Below are 21766 nucleotides of genomic sequence, written 5' to 3'. Positions count from 1 at the left end.
AAACGAATTTTTCACCCTACGTGTCGTAAAGATGTAAAATTTCAACCAAATTGACTTTTAGAAAACAAGTATTTTATAAAAACCAATATTTAACTTTGAATGGCCAATTTTTCTACCAAAATAGACTTTTAGAAGCCAATTTTTGATTAAACTAGACTCATGACAACCAATCTTCGAATCAATTAAACATAGAAATATAAATATTCACTTTCTAAATCATTGCAACCAATTTTTGGATACAAAAAAATTGGAAAAATAATTTTTTTTTCAAACTGCAACTTTTAAAAGACAATTTTTTATCGAACTAAACACAGAAAAATTAATTTCAACTAAATAATATTGAAAAAAAGACAATTTTACATTGAATAGCCAATTTTTTAATAAAAATTTTGACTCAAATGGACTCGTAAAACCCAATTTTTGAAAAAATTAAACTTGACAAACGAATTTTTCACCCTACGTGTCGTAAAGACGTCAAATTTCGACCAAATTGACTTTTAGAAAACAAGTATTTTATAAAAACCAATATTTAACTTTGAATGGCCAATTTTTCTATCAAAATAGACTTTTAGAAGCCAATTTTTGATTAAACTAGACTCATGACAACCAATCTTCGAATCAATTAAACATAGAAATATAAATATTCACTTTCTAAATCATTGCAACCAATTTTTTGATACAAAAAAATTGGAAAAATAATTTTTTTTTCAAATTGCAACTTTTAAAAGACAATTTTTTATCGAACTAAACACAGAAAAATTAATTTCAACTAAATTATATTGAAAAAAAGACAATTTTACATTGAATAGCCAATTTTTTAATAAAAATTTTGACTCAAATGGACTCGTAAAACCCAATTTTTGAAAAAATTAAACTTGACAAACGAATTTTTCACCCTACGTGTCGTAAAGACGTCAAATTTCGACCAAATTGACTTTTAGAAAACAAGTATTTTATAAAAACCAATATTTAACTTTGAATGGCCAATTTTTCTATCAAAATAGACTTTTAGAAGCCAATTTTTGATTAAACCACACTTAAAAGTTTCATTTTGGACCCAATTAACCATTTAAAAGTAAATATTTACTTTCTAACGCATCACAACCAAATTTTGAATGAAAAAAATTAGAAAAAACAAATTTTTTACTAAATTCAGCTTCGAAAAAACAATTTCTATTCAAAGTGAACTTAAAAAAAACAATTCCGATTAAATTACATTCGAGAAAAGCCAAATATTAATACGATTAAACATTGAATAGCCAATTTTTAATAAAATTCAACCAAATCTATACCCTTTTTCCCTTAGTTTGATTTTTTTCGTTTTTTTTTTTCGAATTTCTCCGTAACTTTGATTCTAATGTATCGGCCTCAAAATTTTTTCCTTTAACCAACGCAATAAAAAGTGAATTTCCAGTCGTGTCGCATTCTTTTCATCATCAAATTTATCGCAGCTTTTATCTGATAGTTTGATTTATGTTTTACCTATGGAAACAATCCTTGTCTTCATACGCATCAATCTCAATTAGAAATTTTTTACTCGCATCCAACATATGTTTGCCTCGCAATTTATCTCCCAACGTCTAATTTAATTCCGATTAAGAAAATTGATACTATTTTTATCTTCCTCAAGCTTCCTTCGATAAACACAAGAAAGTAATATGATTAAAATCTGAAAATCTAACAGCCAGAACGTATTCGACGGTAGCTGAGACATAAATGCCGCTATCCAGTGGCGTTTCCAATAAATATTTTCCATAGTTTAGCAAATAAACGCTAAAATACAGAAATCTTCTATAATCGACCTAGTATCGTGTTAATTCGACACGTTATACATAGATGACGCTGTATACATGAGTTTTTGGCTATTGCTACGAGGACCACGCCCAAAAAACGCCGAAAAAACTAACTAAAACTACATCGAATTTATTTTTAAGCACGGCTATCCACTTAGAAACGCGATTAATCAAGGGCTCGATATTTTACAATGTAAAATAATGCACAATCAATCGCCAAACACAAATCAATAACTTTTATGGAAATCTATGATTAAATCTAATTGAATTAACCGTTTTTTTCTTCGAGAAAACGCTGTTTAAAGGGATAAAATCATTGAAATCCCAGTTGCATTCCATTTTCGAAAGATACGCCACTGTAAAGAAACGATGCTTTTCAAAACTCCACGCTGACTTACTAACGGAATAAAAAATGAAGATTCTAAACAAAGATTATTAATATTTTAAAAAAAAATCGGCATATAAGATGCCAATAAAAACGGTTTTTATTCTGTAACTGTAAAAATTATATGAATAAGTTGTTAAAGTAATATAATTTGCCATTTTGTTGTATAAATCATCGTAATATTTCCGGTGTACATTTTGTTTTATGATAAGAATTATTCTATAGCTATAATGATGGATTTTTACAGTCGTAATTGACAATTATATAGCTACAGTCTCAAAAATAGATCAACGAGAAAGTTAATTAAAAAGAACAGTGAATATTGTACTTCAATTATTATTTTTCTAAGAACTACGTGTATATACTATGATTGACATTTGCCTGATTGTCAAAAATATAAACGACATTCGGTGTAACTTGATTCGAACGTACTCCGAATAAAATCTACACTGGATTAGTTCTCATTGTACGTCATATCGATGATTTTACACTGAGTACGCACTGGATCCGCTCTTATTGTACATCGTATAAATTGTTGTTTACTGTCATGCATAACATATTGGTAGTTTCTCGCGACGCGTTTTTTTTTTTTTCATTTATCGACTGGAACATATACAGTATGACGTCAAAAGAAGCTTTATAAATATTTACCATATTCTTGCAACACAATTATACTAATTCTTAATATTTTATTGATAAAATCTGCAAACTCGATTTATAGTATGAACAAGTATTTGTATTTCTTTAAAATAATTATGATTTATTACTTTAAAATGTAAATATTTCAACGGAATGCGAGAAGTTCATTTTAATTAGTATCTCTACCTAGATATTAATAGCATAATCGATTCCATTACAAGTAAATACCGGTAATTATATATATGGAAACATTAGAAATAAGTCGTAAATTGTAAAACTATAACGTACAGGTACCAAATACACTAATTAATTATGGTTTTCGGTAACATTATTTGACATTTAAGGAAACTAGGTAAACAAAATTATTGTAACGTCAATTGTCATGTGTCAAAAAGAAACCTACCCAAACACACACCCAGGGCAGGTTTAATTCTACATACAGGACACGAATATAAAGATTCGTATTGGTACTAGTTCTAAATCGAGTTTTTAGATAAATTTATTTAATAAAATGGGTTTACTTTTATGTTTATGGAATGTTTTAGCACATACGCGTCTCTAGACGTTCTGGTTGATTCATTTTTCACCTCATTAACAAAAATTCACACGATTACATCAATTGCTAAATATAGAAACAATCTCTTGCGAAAATAATTGATAATTTACCCACAACAAACAAAACAAAAACACAATTGTTTTTACAGATGTTTTACATCATATTGCGCCATATAATTACCCGATTTTAGATAACGCAATCATGAAATATATATTCCCACAAAAAAAGCTGTTAATTGTCACTATTGGCGTGTACAAAAAAGATTAATTCGATTCAAAGAAAAATATTCATCGTAACCTAACCTCAATTGTACCCAAATTCTTCATAACCGTACTTAGTGTAAGAATTAATGAATTGTAAATGTCTTTGGACCCCCGTCGTCGTAAAATTGCAATAACGACGACATTAACACGAAATTAATGGAATTAACTGCTCGAACTAGATCGGTTTTGTTGATTTATTTATTTCGATATACACGTTATGTTTAGCAATAAAAAAAGATTTACACCCAGACAAATTCGCCATTCACCTAGATAAAAAGTGATTTATACGTATCGAATAGTATAGTCTCGAACTCGATGACAGTTTTTACTTTCAAAACTATCTAAAATTACGAGAGAAAAAACTAGTTACGAATGAAGTTTTTTTGAGAAGAAGAATTTAAGTTGGTAATTCTGTAGATTCCCGATTGGTTGCGTCGCTACCGGATTTACAAAGACTTTTGACATTTATGAATGACAATTCTATAAATTGTAAACAAATAGCAGCCATTTTGTTCTTCTTTTTAATAGATACTATTCCAAGTACTGAATTATCCACATTTAATGAGAAATGACTCGAAGTTTATCATTATTTTAAATATTAAAATACAAAACTTTTCGAAATTATCACCGAGGAAACTGCCGCTGACGAAAACATCAAAAAATCCGCAAAATAACTTCGGATAATCGTAAAATGAAGCTGCTTGTTTTAGCAAAGACACCAAAAAAAAATCAAAAGACAAGAATGAACGAATATTTGGATATGCAAAAACGTAGAAACAACAACGATTCCAATTTTTTGCATCTGGTACTATTAGAGTGGTTTTTGTCTTTCCGATGATGTTGTATTGTCCACTTCCTGATAGTACCTGGTCCCAATCTGCACCCCAACATTCCATCAACAACAAATTGAACGAAAATCGAAACGTTGGCGCTTACACCACTCAAAAACAAGCTCAAAAGATAGAAAATTGTCCCCATAGGCTTCTTGCAATAATTTATAGCACCCAGTCGGAGTTTTTTTCAATTAAAAGAGAAAAAGCCGTTCGTTGGTTTTTTCCCACTCGTCCAGGTCGTTATTTAATAACCAGACCTCGTATAGTACGAAAAAAATTACAATTAACACTTTAAACAAACAGAATTAGAATATTATTTGAAGTTTATTCGGTGTAAGATCGACGTTTTTTTTATTTATTATGAACACATCGTCAAAGCGTGGACCTGGTCATAAACAGTTACCAACATTGTTTGCGATTCTTTGAAGAATTTCACGTTAAAGTTAAACCAGCGAGGAATTTGTAATGGCTTTATAATTAATTTACCGATCACGCTACTGCTTGTATTTTTGAAGATGTATTGAAATTTGAATGGAATTGAATCGATAAAAATTGGAAGGTTCCGAGTCCATTGGGACAGTAAATTTGACTATTAATCGATAAAATCACTTAAATATTTATAAATCAACGATTCTTCGTCGTAGATATAATCAAATCAATTTAACTCGTGTAATAAATTAGTTCTAGTCATTATGTAAGTCATTAAATAACACTATTTGATCTTGCTTGTTATAAATCGAATTGACTAGATTTATTTAAAAATTAATAATGTGTTAAACATTATATAATGATCCTCTTAAATATACAGGTAGCTATTAAATTGCTACTGGCTACAATCTGCTACACGTTGCCAAACTATTATTAAATAATATTAAAATGTATTAAGGTAATAGTAAATGCTATAAGTTAGGTTAGGTTAGTACAGGCAATATCCCATTTAACTCGAGTGATTCCACTTCTCCAAAAAAAATCTGGGCGTTTATGAACCACGCCCATTATTATTAATGATACTGTTTTATGTTTCCACCAATCAACTCGGGCGGAATCGTTCGAATAACGGAGATTGCGCAGAAAATATCATGTAAACGCTTCCAGGAACCGTTCCAGACTAGCAGATTGGAATAAACCTTTAGAATCGTGCTTAGTCGTACGTCTTTAAATCATGTAGTAGATAAATCAAATTTTTCTTACGTAAAATTTGTTCTTAGTTATACGATATTAGACATATGGAATCAATTTGCCGCCGGTGTTAATGGGATAATTGATTGCAACTCGACAACATTATTCACTTTGAATAAAATTTAAAGCGGCCTCAGATTGCGGCGCTAATATCTGTAAAACGTTTAGTTTACAGTTAAGGTTACTGCCATCAATTACTCAAAGCAAAGTTTGTAACAGAAGTCTTTTATTCAAATTAAATAGAGGACGTTACATTGTATTCGCATTTATATACGTATAATATAAAAGATTATCATTTTTTTGAGTGAAATATAAAGTTTGAAATTCAATTGATTTGTTAAAAAAATAGCAGACAAAAGATTTTGTGTATTTACACCTTTCAGTTCGAGTTCGAACTACGAATTACACTTGGCAACGCTGTATTAGTCGTCTGTACCATCTGAAGTTAGCGCAAATGACATCGCAGTAACTTAATTAGAAAACATTTACGAGTTTTTTACGAAAACAAAATTAAATGATTCAGTTTCGTTTTGGATTTACGAGTTGAGAAAATATGACAAGTTTGATATGGTAATTGAAAAGTTATAACATGACTCGTTGTTCTCGTTAGTAGTCGAGTTATTTTGCGTAGTTTGAGTGATAGATCAATTATAATGTTTGTGTAAATTCATATATATGATGTATTTGCAAGGAATTGATTTTTATTAGTGTCGTAAATGATTTCGATCTTGATAACCAAGGATTTTAGAACGGCCTAGGTAGTTATTTAGTTTGTAATTATATGCACCGCTTTCATGAAAGTTTTTACGGAACGTTACATCACAATAGTTAACCTATTTTAATAAAAATTGGGTATATATCAAAGTGAGTGTAATGTTTTGACAATAAAATTGTTTCTTGGGTATTTAACATTAGTTATTAAACATAAATGAGAGAATCGTTTAATAAGAACAGCAGTTTGTGTTTGGAATTTTTCATAGATGCCATAAAACTAATGTTTACTATTCTGAACTAAGAACGGACCGTCGTTAGACTGTCCGAGGCCATTAAAAAAATTCTTTCACGTATTTTCATTTGTTTCACGAACTGTTTTCATGTCTTAGTAATCTTGAAGTTGAGCGATAATGTCAGTGCCTTGTTGTACCGAAGGAAGTTATGATATTCTTTTCTTAATCTTGATTTCGCGGAAGATGAAAAAATGCAAGGATTTATAGTGTTGGTTTTTATGTCTATTATTCATATGTACGTATCCTCGATTAAAATATTCCTAACATGGCTATTCAAAATGAATGTTTCAATTTCGAGCAAATTTTTGTACTTATATACTCATTTTATGCTGCTGTTCTTTTAATTATTCATTTTAAATGGTATTTATTAAAAAAATGATTAAATATTTGATATATCATAGTAATTTAACATAATTTTCAACTTCAAATGTAATACTCAAAATAAAAAACACAAATTGTTCGAATATAGTATAAACTATATATTATTAATTATATTCACTTTCGAAAAATAACTATACTATAGAAATAAAACATAATTTTCTCAATAAAATTGTAGTTTAAAATCAATTTTTATACTTACAAATTAATTAAACAATTCTAGAAATTTTTGTTTAACGTTGTACATATTTGACTCCAGTTCTGCTTAATCCATTTGGTTTTTTCAACAGCTGTTTCCATTTATGTAAAAACTGTGATTTAGAAGAAATCCGACAATTAATACGGGCACCTTGTAAACCACTTTTTATTTTAAAAGTTTGTACTTTGCTTGAGTCACAACAATATATAAAATTACAAGAAAAACATAACAAAAAGTTTGTTTCTACTACTACATACGAAAATAACACGATTTGCTTCCGTAGAAAACACAAATTCACATATTATAAGCTCACCCAACAAAAAAACAATTATAAAGAAACATAACCTTACGCATACATGTAGTGTTTTAAAATTATGTATGATTCTAAATAACTTTCCATCCCATAAATTCTTAGTGACTCAAAGGCTAATGAGTGTCAGCCATGTTGTGTTTCCAGAAAAAGAAGATGAAAACATGACATATACTTATTATTTTTAAACGTAGAAATCAATTACAGAATAAAAACAAATAAGTAATGCATGAAATTCATCCAAAAATATCAATTTAAAACAGAATTTGACGAAACTGGATTTTGATTGTGTTGTACAGTGCAAACAAAAGTGATTTTCTTTTCGATGCAATTTGTGTCAACAGCAATTCGTGGAAAAAACCAGTATCGCTACGATTACACGGATTAACAATTTTAGCAGTTAAACGATCTGCAAACGATCATTTATAAGAAGGGTACGTTTTTCCCACAAAATTAACCGGATACAACAGTTGGTTATGCTACACAACGAGTCAGGTGGTTCGACTATACAACAAACACTTGTTATACGTAACGGCCAAAGTCCCCGGTCATTTTTGTACTCACATTAGACGTAAGTATTCTCGATTATAATATTACGTACAGGATGTACAGATGAATTGTTTAATATAAAAAATGATATGACAAATTTAGGTTTGTTAAAAGTTTCTATATTTCAGAATTAGAGTAGTTTAATTAATTTGATTTGGATCAATCGTTTTTTATTAAAAAAGAATTTGTCATTTTGAACTCTAATTGTTCAAAATTTACTCCAATTTGAAATAATATTGTTGTTGAATGATTTTTTCATTATTCTGCTTGTTTATTACAACATATATATCGTTTATTAAGATTTTAATTTGAAAGGCTAGTCACCAATACGTTAGTTTATATTTGAAATGGATTGATTAAATAGTAATCAGTGATGCATTGAAAGAGAAATCAATACGAGACACTTTTAGTCAAATTATTTATTCGCTACGACGTAAAAATCCAGGTTATGATTAAGTATTTGTTCCACAAATTGGCATATTTATTAGATCAACATTAGATACGGTATATCAAATTAGGTATTTATTAGTTCATGCTTCATTAGCAATTAGATAAACATTAATAATATCTTGGTGACACAGAAATTTTTTCCGTCGTATTAGTACAATATGGTGTGAACCGTGAGGATTTATAATTTTAAATTTGAACAAAAAGTCTTTGCCGATACGTCGATTTAGGTCAAAAATATAAACAAACATTAAAGAGTGTTTAGGGAATCTATTACGTAAAACAAGATGGCGATAAAATTGAAAGCCAAATAACATTTTTAGTGAATGGTACAGAAACTACGAATCATACAATTCAGTGAATGAATTTTGATAAAAAAATATGTAGATTAAACATCATTTTTTTTCTATAATGAATATGTAATAGGGGCGAGTGTGGAAGCTGATGTATTTGATAAAATATTGATGAAACTTTTGACATTTGACGTATTTAGCATCATTTGGAATGAAATTTAATGCTTGATAAAATTGCATCACCGTTTTTTTATAACGATCGCTAGTAAGCGTAGTAGAATGATTGGTGGGGGAGAGTGGGAAACTATTTAAAACATTAATAAATTTTATACAGCTTCATAAATTTTGACATTTTTAAGATAATTATCCCACGTGCATCTCAAAAAAACCAACGCCATGACCTTGCCTGCAGAGGGAACGGTTTTTGCCTTCTTTAAAGGAGGTTAAACTCTTGATTTGTCTATTTTATTGTACAATAAGCTCTCTGAGATCGAAATCAGGAATAATTAGAAATATTTTCGAGATATAATGGTCTGTAAAGACTTAAAAGTAGTTTGTGAATGTTTTTGCACGGACTTTAGCTTATATATCCCACAATTTTATCACCGATATACAAACAAAAAGCGATTGATTCCAATAACAATTTTTTGATTAGAAATGATTTCATTTTAAGCATATAACCGTCGATGTTCATCGATGCACTAAATGAAGCGGCGTGTCTCGAATTTTATTTTCATTATTCCGAAAAAATTACAAATAAAATCGTTTTAGTGTAACGAATTTACAGCAGCTGTTCGTAACATCGAGAATATCGATCTTCCTAGACCTTTACAGGTGCAACGTATAAAATAAAAACCGTGACCTCAAATTAAAATTTCAATTGTGCATCTCGAACGACAGGTGTTGACGGTTAATTCCACGTGTTATTCTCAATTAAAACGCATTTTCACTTAATCATTTGTCTATTTTAACTCGAATTGAAAGTTTGTAGTTTCAAATACCACGATCATCAAGTAGTAAGCTACTATTGCAGGTTTAGCAAGCCTCAAGCTCTCGAAGCATCATTTTGGATTCGATTCGCCGAAAATTTTCGCGATAAAAAGCTCGCGAACACGACGAAACCTCGTCAAAAGCGCGAACTATTACTGCGAGCCAAGCGCGAACCTGCGAACCTGTAGTTTGTCGGAAATCTTGAGTGTGGATCGGTCCTTTTCAATTCTTCTGTTCCATCTGTGATTTTTTATATCATTTTTCTCTTATAGAGTCTCGATTTGTGACCATTTTTTGTTCTAATCGACTCATCTCCTACAGGATGTTATATATCCACAATTATTAACTTTTATCAACTATTCTATAGGTTACGAAACGTTTTCCTACTTGTGAATGATTGTTCATAAAATTTATTCGGTATTTTTAGTATCGGATGACATTCTCGTCGAAACTTTCTTTTTTTTTCCGTTGGATAATTTGTTACCGCCCTCGTACATAAAAGCTAATAGTTATTGCGTAAATTGCTTGAAGCGAATGTTTAAAAAACAAATAAAATTATGCGACCGCCAAACCTTTCATTTCAAAACGAACGCGTTGATATTAAAAAAAAAAATATTCGAAATAATTAATAGTTTGTAAACATAAAGGTTAAATTGCAAACGATGATTACACCAGTTCAACGTTATAATCATTATTATTATTATTATCGTGAAAACAAAATAAATTTAAACATATTAACGTGAACTTTCGAAAAAATCGAAAACTTTTTATATAAACCTCGTATATTGTTTACGATATTTGATCATTTTGAATCGGTGCAAATTTTAATGATTTAAATTTGCCGCCATTTAAACAATTGACACCTGACAGTTTAGTGTCTTAATTATAGAACAATATTCCAAAATGGAAGCTTAAAGGTTAAAAGATTTCAAGAAAGTGAAGATCTGCGTTTTTCCATGCTTACAAATACAACATGGACGCTGATTATTCGAGCAAAATCATCCAAAACGACTTAACACTTTTCACATTGATAAATTTGTGAATGGCCGCTTTTTGGAGTTCTGTGATTGTCGTATCCGCAACGCGTTACTGTTCGGTGTGCATTTTGGACATAATTGATGATATTGAAGTGTCCAATACGTAGTTTCGACGAGACTAGTCCGCGAAACACTTCAATAACTGCACGTGACAGACAAACAGGCGCGATACGCGGTTGCCACATTTTCCAATCAGATTTATTTTGGGGGAATCACTAACTATCGATTAATTGAGTCTTGAACGACGATTGGCACTATTGAAGGTGTCGAAATAGTTAATATCGGTGTTTAAACAAAATTTTCGCAACCAACCTACTTATTTCATCGAAGATTTGCGATTATCAATAAGAATAGAAAATGTGTTCGCACGTTTGATATTGGAAAACCTTTCACTTGTTATTTTAAATTGAATTTAGTGTCTTGAAGAATAATGCACGATTCCAATACAACAAACAATTAAAATGCGCTACGTTGAGTCACAATGGATCGTAAAGAAAAAATGTAGGATGTGAAAATTATAATAAAACGGTTTTTATTAAACAATTCACTTAATAAATCGGTAAACTAAATAAAAATTTTCACCTGATCGACCAATAACCAGGAAATTCCAAATAACTTACAATTAAATTAATTCTCCCTTATATACCTGACTTTGGGAAAAACCAAAACCTTCTACCTGCTCGACGAAACCGCAAAGTTTCCAGAAACTTAGCTCGCGCGACGAAACTAAGACCAGCGTCCATAATCCAATCAAATAACTACAGAATAATCAAATATTCCATAGATGGGACGAACCCTTTAGATTGGGCGGTTAAATACCTGCTGCTAAGTAAAGCGAAAGCGAAACTAGCAACCCCAAATGGAAGTGGAAACTTCTACAAGGGCCGAGACAGGCGGATTTAACCTAAATAACAACAATCTACGAATACCAAGTGGAGTTCTAGGGATAGCAACCCCAAAAGGAAGTGGAAACTTCTACAAGGGCCGAGACAGGCGGATTTAACCTAAATAACAACAATCTACGAATACCAAGTGGAGTTCTAGGGATAGCAACCCTAAATGGAAGTGGAAACTTCTACAAGGGCCGAGACAGGCGGATTTAACCTAAATAACAACAATCTACGAATACCAAGTGGAGTTCTAGGGATAGCAACCCCAAATGGAAGTGGAAACTTCTACAAGGGCCGAGACAGGCGGATTTAACCTAAATAACAACAATCTACGAATACCAAGTGGAGTTCTAGGGATAGCAACCCCAAATGGAAGTGGAAACTTCTACAAGGGCCGAGACAGGCGGATTTAACCTAAATAACAACAATCTACGAATACCAAGTGGAGTTATATTGGGGCACAAACACCTGAAGACGCTAGGTCTACCAGAGGACGAAACCTCTTTCAATAAATCCAGGGGGAAAAACCTTGAAAAGGTTGTATAAATAAGCGTCGAAATCTTCAATAAAAATAAACATCTAGTTACGTAAGTTGAGTGGGTTATTGTTGTGTGAACTACAAAGAGATGAATGAATCGCACTGGCAATTATTTCTTGTGTAGCTCGTAAATGTCTAAGGTAAAAAATCTCACGGTCGACATTATAAAGTCAAATTCAGGATATCGAACAATGTATCAAGAGTTTTGTAGGCCAGTCGTAAATAATAATAGAAATCGCGAAATTATAATCCAGTTTTGATTTATTAAAAAGGGAGAACCGTCTCCAATCAAGGCAAATATCGTTCCATCTGCAGGCGAGGTCATAACGTCGTTTTTCGGGATAATTTTCATCGACCAACCAACTGCAAGTATGATACGAACTAATTGCAACGTTTAAACGAAGAAATTTAACAAAAAACGTTCGCAAATCAGTTTATCCGTTGCTCAATATAAATTTTATTTCATTTACGGTTATTTTTAATTTCTTGATACCAGAAAACACCAAAAACTTGTCCCTGACGGTTCCCGAACGATATCGGTCACTTTAATCGAGTTTTTTCGAAAATATAACGGACAGAAAAGTTGTAGAACCTTCTCTTAATGGAGGCAAGGTCATAACGTCGGTTTTTCGGGATAATTTTCATCGACCAACCAACTGCAAGTATGATACGAACTAATTGCAACGTTTAAACGAAGAAATTTAACAAAAAACGTTGTTCGCAAATCAGTTTATCCGTTGCTCAATATAAATTTTATTTCATTTACGGTTATTTTTAATTTCTTGATACCAGAAAACACCAAAAACTTGTCCCTGACGGTTCCCGAACGATATCGGTCACTTTAATCGAGTTTTTTCGAAAATATAACGGACAGAAAAGTTGTAGAACCTTCTCTTAATAGAGGCAAGGTCATAACGTCGGTTTTTCGGGATAATTTTCATCGACCAACCAACTGCAAGTATGATACGAACTAATTGCAACGTTTAAACGAAGAAATTTAACAAAAAACGTTGTTCGCAAATCAGTTTATCCGTTGCTCAATATAAATTTTATTTCATTTACGGTTATTTTTAATTTCTTGATACCAGAAAACACCAAAAACTTGTCCCTGACGGTTCCCGAACGATATCGGTCACTTTAATCGAGTTTTTTCGAAAATATAACGGACAGAAAAGTTGTAGAACCTTCTCTTAATAGAGGCAAGGTCATAACGTCGGTTTTTCGGGATAATTTTCATCGACCAACCAACTGCAAGTATGATACGAACTAATTGCAACGTTTAAACGAAGAAATTTAACAAAAAACGTTGTTCGCAAATCAGTTTATCCGTTGCTCAATATAAATTTTATTTCATTTACGGTTATTTTTAATTTCTTGATACCAGAAAACACCAAAAACTTGTCCCTGACGGTTCCCGAACGATATCGGTCACTTTAATCGAGTTTTTTCGAAAATATAACGGACAGAAAAGTTGTAGAACCTTCTCTTAATGGAGGCAAGGTCATAACGTCGGTTTTTCGGGATAATTTTCATCGACCAACCAACTGCAAGTATGATACGAACTAATTGCAACGTTTAAACGAAGAAATTTAACAAAAAACGTTGTTCGCAAATCAGTTTATCCGTTGCTCAATATAAATTTTATTTCATTTACGGTTATTTTTAATTTCTTGATACCAGAAAACACCCAAAACTAGTCCCTGACGGTTCCCGAACGATATCGGTCACTTTAATCGAGTTTTTTCGAAAATATAACGGACAGAAAAGTTGTAGAACCTTCTCTTAATGGAGGCAAGGTCATAACGTCGGTTTTTCGGGATAATTTTCATCGACCAACCAACTGCAAGTATGATACGAACTAATTGCAACGTTTAAACGAAGAAATTTAACAAAAAACGTTGTTCGCAAATCAGTTTATCCGTTGCTCAATATAAATTTTATTTCATTTACGGTTATTTTTAATTTCTTGATACCAGAAAACACCAAAAACTTGTCCCTGACGGTTCCCGAACGATATCGGTCACTTTAATCGAGTTTTTTCGAAAATATAACGGACAGAAAAGTTGTAGAACCTTCTCTTAATAGAGGCAAGGTCATAACGTCGGTTTTTCGGGATAATTTTCATCGACCAACCAACTGCAAGTATGATACGAACTAATTGCAACGTTTAAACGAAGAAATTTAACAAAAAACGTTGTTCGCAAATCAGTTTATCCGTTGCTCAATATAAATTTTATTTCATTTACGGTTATTTTTAATTTCTTGATACCAGAAAACACCCAAAACTAGTCCCTGACGGTTCCCGAACGATATCGGTCACTTTAATCGAGTTTTTTCGAAAATATAACGGACAGAAAAGTTGTAGAACCTTCTCTTAATGGAGGCAAGGTCATAACGTCGGTTTTTCGGGATAATTTTCATCGACCAACCAACTGCAAGTATGATACGAACTAATTGCAACGTTTAAACGAAGAAATTTAACAAAAAACGTTGTTCGCAAATCAGTTTATCCGTTGCTCAATATAAATTTTATTTCATTTACGGTTATTTTTAATTTCTTGATACCAGAAAACACCCAAAACTAGTCCCTGACGGTTCCCGAACGATATCGGTCACTTTAATCGAGTTTTTTCGAAAATATAACGGACAGAAAAGTTGTAGAACCTTCTCTTAATAGAGGCAAGGTCATAACGTCGGTTTTTCGGGATAATTTTCATCGACCAACCAACTGCAAGTATGATACGAACTAATTGCAACGTTTAAACGAAGAAATTTAACAAAAAACGTTGTTCGCAAATCAGTTTATCCGTTGCTCAATATAAATTTTATTTCATTTACGGTTATTTTTAATTTCTTGATACCAGAAAACACCCAAAACTTGTCCCTGACGGTTCCCGAACGATATCGGTCACTTTAATCGAGTTTTTTCGAAAATATAACGGACAGAAAAGTTGTAGAACCTTCTCTTAATAGAGGCAAGGTCATAACGTCGGTTTTTCGGGATAATTTTCATCGACCAACCAATTACAAGTATGATACGAACCAATTGCAACGTTTAAACGAAGAAATTTAACAAAAAACGTTCGCAAATCAGTTTATCCGTTGCTTAATATAAATTTTATTTCATTTACGGTTATTTTTAATTTCTTGATACCAGAAAACACCCAAAACTAGTCCCTGACGGTTCCCGAACGATATCGGTCACTTTAATCGAGTTTTTTCGAAAATATAACGGACAGAAAAGTTGTAGAACCTTCTCTTAATAGAGGCAAGGTCATAACGTCGGTTTTTCGGGATAATTTTCATCGACCAACCAATTACAAGTATGATACGAACCAATTGCAACGTTTAAACGAAGAAATTTAACAAAAAACGTTCGCAAATCAGTTTATCCGTTGCTCAATATAAATTTTATTTCATTTACGGTTATTTTTAATTTCTTGATACCAGAAAACACCCAAAACTAGTCCCTGACGGTTCCCGAACGATATCGGTCACTTTAATCGAGTTTTTTCGAAAATATAACGGACAGAAAAGTTGTAGAACCTTCTCTTAATAGAGGCAAGGTCATAACGTCGGTTTTTCGGGATAATTTTCATCGACCAACCAATTACAAGTATGATACGAACCAATTGCAACGTTTAAACGAAGAAATTTAACAAAAAACGTTGTTCGCAAATCAGTTTATCCGTTGCTTAATATAAATTTTATTTCATTTACGGTTATTTTTAATTTCTTGATACCAGAAAACACCCAAAACTAGTCCCTGACGGTTCCCGAACGATATCGGTCACTTTAATCGAGTTTTTTCGAAAATATAACGGACAGAAAAGTTGTAGAACCTTCTCTTAATAGAGGCAAGGTCATAACGTCGGTTTTTCGGGATAATTTTCATCGACCAACCAACGGCAAGTATGATACGAACTAATTACAACGTTTAAACGAAGAAATTTAACAAAAAACGTTCGCAAATCAGTTTATCCGTTGCTCAATATAAATTTCATTTCATTTACGGTTATTTTTAATTTCTTGATACCAGAAAACACCCAAAACTTGTCCCTGACGGTTCCCGAACGATATCGGTCACTTTAATCGAGTTTTTTCGAAAATATAACGGACAGAAAAGTTGTAGAACCTTCTCTTAATAGAGGCAAGGTCATAACGTCGGTTTTTCGGGATAATTTTCATCGACCAACCAATTACAAGTATGATACGAACCAATTGCAACGTTTAAACGAAGAAATTTAACAAAAAACGTTCGCAAATCAGTTTATCCGTTGCTTAATATAAATTTTATTTCATTTACGGTTATTTTTAATTTCTTGATACCAGAAAACACCCAAAACTAGTCCCTGACGGTTCCCGAACGATATCGGTCACTTTAATCGAGTTTTTTCGAAAATATAACGGACAGAAAAGTTGTAGAACCTTCTCTTAATGGAGAAATGAATCATCGATTGATAACTGTACAACTTTGCTTGTCTTAGAGTGTCCAAGCCATGGATTGTCTTCCATACGGTCCAATGGTTGGATTACTGGGCGCCTACCTCAAGAATTCGAAGAACAAATAGTCCTCGAGTCGATTTTTGATGTTGCCGTGATTCCAGTGAATTAACTAGTACCACATTCCAATTGCTTACATTAACATTTACAATTGAACATTATAAATCTTCACGGATTTCAATTTATTGCCGTTTGAGATTGTTTTCTAACGATTCTTATTTTTTTTTATATATATGGTTAATTGAATCGTTAATGGTGCTATGAATTTCTGTAAAAGATATATAAAAGTTCTTGTAGGCCGTTTATGGCGTTTTTAACTTCGTTGTGTAATTGACGATTCAGTTTGCAAAAGCGGTTTCATTAAATATTTTATTTATTTGTTGAAATTTAATAACCCGTCGTGTTTACTAGAAAGTGATTCTCATCATCGATGTGCCAATATTGGAAAAATTTCAACTGACGTAACCGCTGAAAATTATCGTTGCTCAATACTCAATTAAGTCGTGTGACTAACTGAGAAAAACACATTTTTTTGCCGAAAACAATCGTTCCGACGCTTCTCTAACTCTCTAACGCCGTAATCATCTTCAGTTCCCGCAATTTCTTCCCCATTTGAACCAAATTTCTTACAGGCGAGTATTTTTCGATGACCAGCGAATAGCCAGTAGTCACTCGGTGTCAAATCTTGACTATACGCTGGACGAGGAAGCAATTTAACGTGAATCAATGCATTGTCTTGGTGAAACGGTAGTTTTTTCTTCGATATATGAAGCCGTTTTTCCTATTGATTGTCTCCCCCTTTCGAAGGTGTGTCTTTGGACGCAAAAAATCTGATTTAATACGTGCAAACTTGCTCGGAGTCATTTGAAAAAAAGCTTTCTAGTGGTCAAATCTTCAGGGCCTCATCTATCTCACGCAATTCCAATTTACGATTAGATATAACCAATTTATGGATTTATTTCGATGTTTCCTGGAGTAATCACCTCAATTGAACGATCAGAACGTTGCATCTCGATCGATGATTTTCCAAATGTATTTATCGCAGTTTTCAATTCCAGTAGGATATTTTCGCAGCGTCCAAAACTTCTGTTTGACGAGATTTTGGCGCAGTCACTAGGATAACTGATATTTTCGCGTAAGAATCATTAGGTAGACATCGAACCTAACCTCGAAGTCGAGTCGAGTCAAAATCTTGAGTTTTCTCTAAGAAAATATGAATCGTTTAGTTGAGGAAGGTTTATTTTGACTCCAAAGATGATTTTTTTTCACGAAATCGATAACTTGTACTGTACTATTATGCGAAATATCAAAACAAATAATAGATAATTATTATAACCTTCAAAAAAAAAATTCTTGATCGGTACATTAGATAAACAAGATTTCGATATGTAATTGTCAGTTTCTATTTAGTAGATCCTTGAAAAAATTTACGTACTTTGAATTTTTGTCACGTCGGCGACGTCTTTAAGGGCATTTTGTACTTTTTTTTGTATTTAGTTCGAAGATAACGCAGTTTTTTGATCAAATAGATCCTAGATGATAATCCAAAATGCTAAAGACGACAGCTCCGTCCAAATGAATAACCATAAAGTGTTTATTTGAACAAATGCTTCGTTTTGAACCCTTTGATTTCGTTGGACAGGTCGTGGGGTTTGTCCAACCACACCTGCAGATATGGTGGTCCGCAGTTTCGTCGCGCTCCGTGCACCAGGGGCGCTCCGGATCGTCCGTGATGCCGCCCATGAAGGTGTCCGGTTACAAACCCGATCACTTCTTCTAAATAACAATATACGCAGTTATTTGTTGTTTATTTTGTTTATAAAAGTTAGTGACGCAATAAAACGTGCATTCGTTAACGAAAATCGATACCTTGGAGCTACGATCGATCTCCGAATATATATACACTACTAAAATATAATTAGTAGTTTGTAAATTTACGTTTATATTCATATTTTTGCTTTTACTCTCTCGCCGAAACGATTTGCACGCAAGTTCAGTTTAAGATGCATTCCAACAAAGTACAGGTAGATTTTCAAACGTTAGATACCATAAATAATAAAGATATGAAGGTTAGAAAGGCTTTGATCATCTTCCAGGTAGATTTTAGCCGAGGAAAAATCGATTCAAACCAAAAATATCACGATACATACTCAGAAAAACGACAACACAACGATGTACCCAAATATTTTGATCGATTTTTTCATAATTCGACAAGAATTTTTACGAATCTTTTGGTTTGGAACGAAAATCCAGTTCATTTGGACTGTACTCGGTTTGTTACACATGACGTAATTAAATGTGGCTGGATTGATATAGCGAACGAGGACATTTAGTAACACTTTTAGGTTATGTCAATTTATGACACGTAGACGTCACTAACTAACTCTACTAGAGATGATCGATATAGAAAATCGATTATGCAATTTGAGTTTTCGTTTCGTATTTCTAGTTTCGATTATTTTATAAATCGAGTTCATTTTGAAATGTTGGGTTAAGTTTTTACGACACTTGCTTTGTTTACAGTTCAAATTCGTGATTTTCCTTTTGCGTTTATGCTTTCCTTGTTTATATCCTTGCTATTCGACAGGCCTTTTTAGTGAAGGATGAGTCATTTAGATCTCAAGGTTCTTCGGTACTTTTTTCAGCTTTAAACAACATTATCGCGCATTCAATCCCGTACAGATTGTTTGGAATACGTTATTTGATAATTTCGTGATATTAAATACGAGGTTTGGCTATTAAATAACACGGAAGTCTGAACGGATCAGTCAGGAGTCAAATTTTTTGGACACCAATTTGGCATAGACATTTGTCGACGATCTGCATGTACAATTTGGTTGATTTAAGTTACTGTGTATGTTTTTCGAGAAAAAAACTCGCCCTGTAGGCGCGCAGTCTCGTTATTTAATAACCAGACCTCGTATATTTATTTCTCTTTAAAAAATTCCAAACTTGATACATTAAATCGTTATTTTTTGTTTTGTTTTAATGAAAAAGGACTATAATAGTTTTTTTATCGTATAAAAACGATTTTTTACTTTTCCTTTTCGATATTTATCACTTCCCGAGAATGTAATTTCGTTATGTACAATATCCTTTTAGAAAATTATACATAGGAATGAATATATTTGAAAATAAATGATAATTATAAAAATCTACATAGTGTGCAAAAAAATTTTAGCAGATAATACACATAGGGATTGTTAGGGAGATAATAAACTATGAAGGAATTTTATTTTACTAATTTTTAGTGGATTATAAAAGAAAAATCAACGGCGAGAAGTAAATACTTACCACTCCCAAACAAAAGTATCAACGTCACTTTCAAATTTCCAATTAAAAAAAAAATTCACAACACGTATCCAATCGACAACCATCCATTCACGTGTGTTAATAAAAAATTCTAGTCAGCAATACCGAAACGCGCGCGTTTTATTATTAACATAACCTCTCGGTGTCGCGGTTTACATCCAACTAACAAGAAACGTCGTTTCCTGATTCCACCAGACTTTGAATGAAGAAGACCCCCACCTGTTTTAGCTCGTAATGACGTTCCGCATGAAGGAGCCCTTACGTAGCCCTGCTAATTTCGTTTAATCGTCGACGGAAATAACGTCACAGCTGCAAGTTTATTACAGTTACTACATTCGGAACAAAGAAAAATATTATTTCTGTAATTATTCGTCTCCAATCCTACACTACAAATTTTTATTTATCCGAGTTATTTTCTTAAATAAACAAAATTATATAGTCGAGATAATATTTATTTAAATAATTATTTATCGATTAATTTTATTGGTATAAAGTAAATAAAAATGGCCCTTCGTAAGAAACTTCCACATTCTATCCTTTTCTTATGATAAACATATGTTTATAATACGAGGTGTGATCAAAAATATCTCATACTTTAACGGCAATCCATAAATTACGTCACACGTCAAGGGAATGGGAGGGGATCGACGAAATGTGACGTTACGTGACAAGGGAATGGGAATTGACATAAACCAACAATTATATCTGTATAAATATAATTTTGTCAACTACTCGCTCTAATAACGTTATAAGTATCAATCAATTTCAATTCAATTTTTTTTATCTACCATAGGCGTAGATACCTAAAAAATCATTATTGTACATCGTCAACTGAATATTAGATTATAAAACGTGAATAGACGAGTAAAATCTGGGAAGTTTGATTTAACCAGAGTACCAGACGTGAACTGATACTTTTTCGTACCTCATTCGTGTTTTTTTTGTGGAAAACGAAATTTGAAAGCAAAAACCATAAATTCAGTTTTGTATCTGTCCACAGATGGTGCTTCATCAACCAAAAGTTCGTCGAGTTCATCGACCCATTGCTGTTGATTTAATCCACGTCGAAAGATGAATATTTCAAATGTCAAACTTCATGATAGCGGTGTCAGATTTGACGTATTCGGTGTTGCCGTATCTCGAAACTTCACTAACAACCCTCGTATAAAAATTATTTCGAACGTCTATAAATTGAATATTTGCATACATTGTTAGTACATAAGCTTTAAATTAACCATAAAACCCCATGCTACAAATTATGTTTTGAATTAAAAACTGGTTTCATATCAGCTGATAATAATTTATTTGTAATATTTGCTTAACGGTTTATTTTATTTTATTCATCTTGAGCGTTTAGTTTCTTCCAATACAATGTTGTACGTATTATTTTATGAAACGTTACTGAAGTTTTTTTTTTTTAATGATTCAATACTAATGTAGGTTAAAGTAAACAGGATTCCATCCTTAACAGATGTGGGTGGTAATGCAACGGGTCTTTTATATTTTTATTCGTCATTATAATGTGCAAAGTGGGTAAGCGATGAATTGAAATATCCAAATGAATTACATCACAATACGGATTGTACAGGGTAATATTGTAACTAAAACCAATAAAAAATTAAAAAGCAAATTTCTTCTTTTTATTTCTTAATATGGCCGCCATGG

General features: G+C 32.2%; 1 protein-coding gene and 1 long non-coding RNA gene across 3 annotated transcripts in view; one reads left to right on the top strand and one right to left on the bottom strand.

The window, feature by feature from the left end:
* Positions 1-21072, bottom strand: part of LOC130895371 (ras association domain-containing protein 10-like) — a 57218-nt gene extending 36146 nt beyond the window's left edge. The window contains exon 1 of one of the 2 annotated variants that reach the window (XM_057802608.1): positions 20084-21072. In XM_057802608.1, coding sequence (XP_057658591.1) covers positions 20084-20166 — 83 coding nt within the window. In that variant the 5' untranslated portion in view covers positions 20167-21072. Of the gene's footprint in view, positions 1-7235; positions 7367-20083 lie in introns of those variants that run through there. The other variant, XM_057802610.1, reaches the window with a different exon arrangement.
* On the top strand, positions 7834-21390 carry LOC130895374 (uncharacterized). Its single transcript, XR_009059459.1, has 2 exons — positions 7834-8113; positions 21102-21390. It is a non-coding gene; the product is annotated as an uncharacterized LOC130895374 (long non-coding RNA).
* The last annotated feature ends 376 nt before the right edge of the window (positions 21391-21766 follow it).

Source organism: Diorhabda carinulata, chromosome 6 (assembly GCF_026250575.1).
Source record: "Diorhabda carinulata isolate Delta chromosome 6, icDioCari1.1, whole genome shotgun sequence".
Lineage (NCBI taxonomy): Eukaryota > Metazoa > Arthropoda > Insecta > Coleoptera > Chrysomelidae > Diorhabda > Diorhabda carinulata.
The sequence above is the reverse complement of the archived record's forward strand: the minus strand, read 5'-3'. Positions and strand labels throughout refer to the sequence as shown.